General features: G+C 37.1%; 1 protein-coding gene across 1 annotated transcript; it reads left to right on the forward strand.

The window, feature by feature from the left end:
• The first annotated feature begins 206 nt into the window (after positions 1 to 206).
• On the forward strand, positions 207 to 2,787 carry LOC113331017. Its single transcript, XM_026577795.1, has 5 exons — positions 207 to 798; positions 1,106 to 1,163; positions 1,283 to 1,615; positions 1,736 to 2,053; positions 2,247 to 2,787. The coding sequence occupies exons 1-5, from the start codon at positions 207 to 209 to the stop codon at positions 2,785 to 2,787; spliced, it is 1,842 nt and encodes a 613-aa protein (XP_026433580.1).
• The last annotated feature ends 201 nt before the right edge of the window (positions 2,788 to 2,988 follow it).

A 2,988-nucleotide genomic window follows, 5' to 3' on the forward strand; every position in this document is an offset into this window, starting at 1 on the left:
GGTTTATTTAATTATGTGTTCTAGTAAGATTCTGAATCTTTTGTTATATCTTCGATTAATCGATGGAGTAGTTTTGATTTGAAGTTTACTGTTACTTGATTTTTTCCTTCGATTAAATGTGTACTTTCCTGTACACTTTTCAAGTTTTAGGTTATGCGAATCTGGAACTATTATTATATCTTTTGTTATATGTAGGTGTATCAAATATGTCTGAGAAGTTTGTTCATGATGTTTTGAATCATGGTGAACATTTTTCTGCGTTTCGTGTTAATACTTTAATCACCGCTGATGAATTGAAGCATTTTTACTGTAAGCAGTGGAGGTCTTTGTCCCCTTTGAGTATACGTTTTTCCTATATGGATACTAATCAAGTAGTTTTTATACAAGGTGATATACAACTTCAAAGTTTAGTTGCTCTTGTTATTCAGATGAACAATGAAGATTTCTATTTGAATGTTGATGTGATTCCGAAGCATACTGGTTGTAGCACTAGTTCAAGGTATTTGTCTCGTTCTAACTCTGGTTGTAGCAGTAGTTCTGGTGCTAGTACTTCAAACTCTTGTGTAAGTGAAAGTCCTAAGCTTGTAAGGATGGTCGATCATGACGCGGACAAGGCCAAGCCTCTCATTATCGATGAATGGCGTTATGTTTTTGACAATATTGGTAGAGAATTTGTGGGTGGTGTTAAAGCTGTAAGGATTTCCGTTGATCAATACAAGATGTGTACTGGTTACAAGATTCTTATTCTTAAAAACGAAAAGACTCGTTTTACTGCGAAGTGCGAAGAAGATGGTTGTGGTTGGAGGATTCACTTTGGGCCTGTGAATGGTGACATTTCTCGGTTTGTGCTGAAAGATTCTAACGTTATTCACAGGTTAGTGGTGTTCACTTGTTTTTTTGATCCATGTTATTGATTTTTAGGTTTTAATATGTAGACTTGTTTTAGGTGTACATTGTGGTGCACATTACTTATTGTAGGCTTTTTGGGTGGCACTTGTGGTGTAAATTTCATATTCTTGCTTGGTATGTGCTTTCTTTTTGCATGTGTGTTGTTGTTTTTGAGATTTTATTAAGTTTACAATGTGGTGCACATTACTTATTCCAGATTTTTTTTATGGCTGTGGTGTTGGTTTGAAGTTGAAGAGTCCTGTGGTGACAACCAAGTTAGTTAAGCATTTGATCGCTGATAGTATACAGGGTGATCCCACTTTAAAACCCAAACAGATCATGTCACTCTTTAGAAGACTTATGGGTCCAATATTAAGTATCACCATGCCCGTAGAGGGAAAGAAGCTGTATTTGAAGATCAATATGGTGACGATGAGAAGTCTTATAGCGATTTAAATTGGTATGTGAAAGCCATTGAGCAAACTAATCCTGATAGCTTTGTGAAACTTGAAGCTGATGAAGAAACTGGAAGATTTAAGCGGATTTTCATCTGTTTCGGTGCTTGCAAGCATAGCTATAGGTATTTCAGGCCCATGATTTACTTGGACGCTACTTTCTTCATTGGTAGCTTCAGGCGTACTTTGATGGCTGCAACATGTGTCAATGGAAATGATGGCTTTTACCCATATGCCTTTGCTATTGTTTTATCTGAAAACAAAGACAATTGGTTTTGGTTTCTGGATAATCTTCAACAAGTGGTCGATGATCGTACGATTGTTTTCCTTAGTGATCGTCACGAAGGACTTCTGTAGGGCATTCCAAGAGCATTTCCTGGTTCATATCACAGTTGTTTCTTTTACCACATCAAGTGCAATCTCCCTATTGGAAAAGGTGATGCGAATTACAATGCCGTTATTGATTTGTTTTACAAAGTTGCTTACTCTTACACATCAGCGAACTTTGAAGAAGCTTTGCGGGGCATGCATGCAATTGGTTGTGGAAATGTTGCTAATTATCTCAGGACCATTCCAAAGGAGAAATGGGCAAATGCATTTTTCCCTGTATGCAGATATGCTGCTCACTCTTCATCTATTGCCGAGTCATTCAATAACTGGATTCTTGAGTTCAAAAAGCTGCCTGATTTTGCTCTTCTCGATGCGATACGGTGAGTTTTATGTTTAGTGTTTCATTCATTTATTTTTTACTGTCGCACACATGGATTTGCTTAATGTGTACATACATGTACACATGTTATATCTGTGATTCTGCAACTGTGTGTACATTGTTGTACACATGTTTTATTTGTATTTATTCTATATCATGTTTTGATTTTATGTTTTGTGTTTTTATTATCTTAGTTTGAAGGTTATGCATATGAATTCTAAGAGAAGTGTAGAAGGTCTTGAAAATTTTAACACTAGGCTCACTCCCGTATATGAGGATTTACTAAACGAGAACATCAACGTTGGTCGTACTTGGATTGTTGTTGAGTCTATGGAAAGATTGTATGAAGTAAGGTCTCCCCGCACTCATTCTGTAGATCTGTTGGATAGAACTTGTACATGTCACAGGTGGCAAGTAAATGGTTTTCCCTGCGCACATGCTTGTGCTGCCATTCAATCTACAAGGGAGGACATCTATTCATTTGTTGAGCCATACTTCACCACTGAATGGTACAACAGGACATACCAAGATATCATCTTTCCAATCCCCAATTATGACAAGCCACAGTATTATGATCCTAGTGATAGGATTATTGTTCCTATTCCCGTGCCTCCACCCGGTAGACGAAGAGAACAGCGTTTCAAGAAGGCTTGGGAGAAGCAAAACAGGCCTATGATGTGCAAAAAGTGCTTCACTCTTGGTCATCACAACAGAGCTACCTGCCCCATGCCTTGATGCTTTTTATTATGTTTGATTTGTTTGAAAGATTCTATGTTTTTTGGTTTTTACTTTTGGTAATGTCTTTTCATTTTTTTATTCATGGATAATTAGTGTCAGGATCTGTGTACCATTATGTACACCTTCCTGTGCACTTCACTTTTCTTACCTGTCTTTTTACATTGTAGCATTATGTACACCTTGCTGTACAATGGATGC

The sequence above is a fragment of the Papaver somniferum genome, unplaced genomic scaffold, assembly GCF_003573695.1.
Source record: "Papaver somniferum cultivar HN1 unplaced genomic scaffold, ASM357369v1 unplaced-scaffold_123, whole genome shotgun sequence".
Taxonomy (NCBI): Eukaryota; Viridiplantae; Streptophyta; class Magnoliopsida; order Ranunculales; family Papaveraceae; genus Papaver; species Papaver somniferum.

What these genes read in the sequence shown, in the direction of transcription:
- LOC113331017 (XM_026577795.1), top strand. Translation starts at nt 207, where the DNA reads ATGTCTGAGAAGTTTGTTCATGATGTTTTGAATCATGGTGAACATTTT. An exon ending in AGTCCTGTGGTGACAACCAA is followed by an intron (nt 1,164 to 1,282) that starts GTTAGTTAAGCA and finishes CCATGCCCGTAG; the next exon opens with AGGGAAAGAAGCTGTATTTG. An exon ending in GCTCTTCTCGATGCGATACG is followed by an intron (nt 2,054 to 2,246) that starts GTGAGTTTTATG and finishes TTATTATCTTAG; the next exon opens with TTTGAAGGTTATGCATATGA.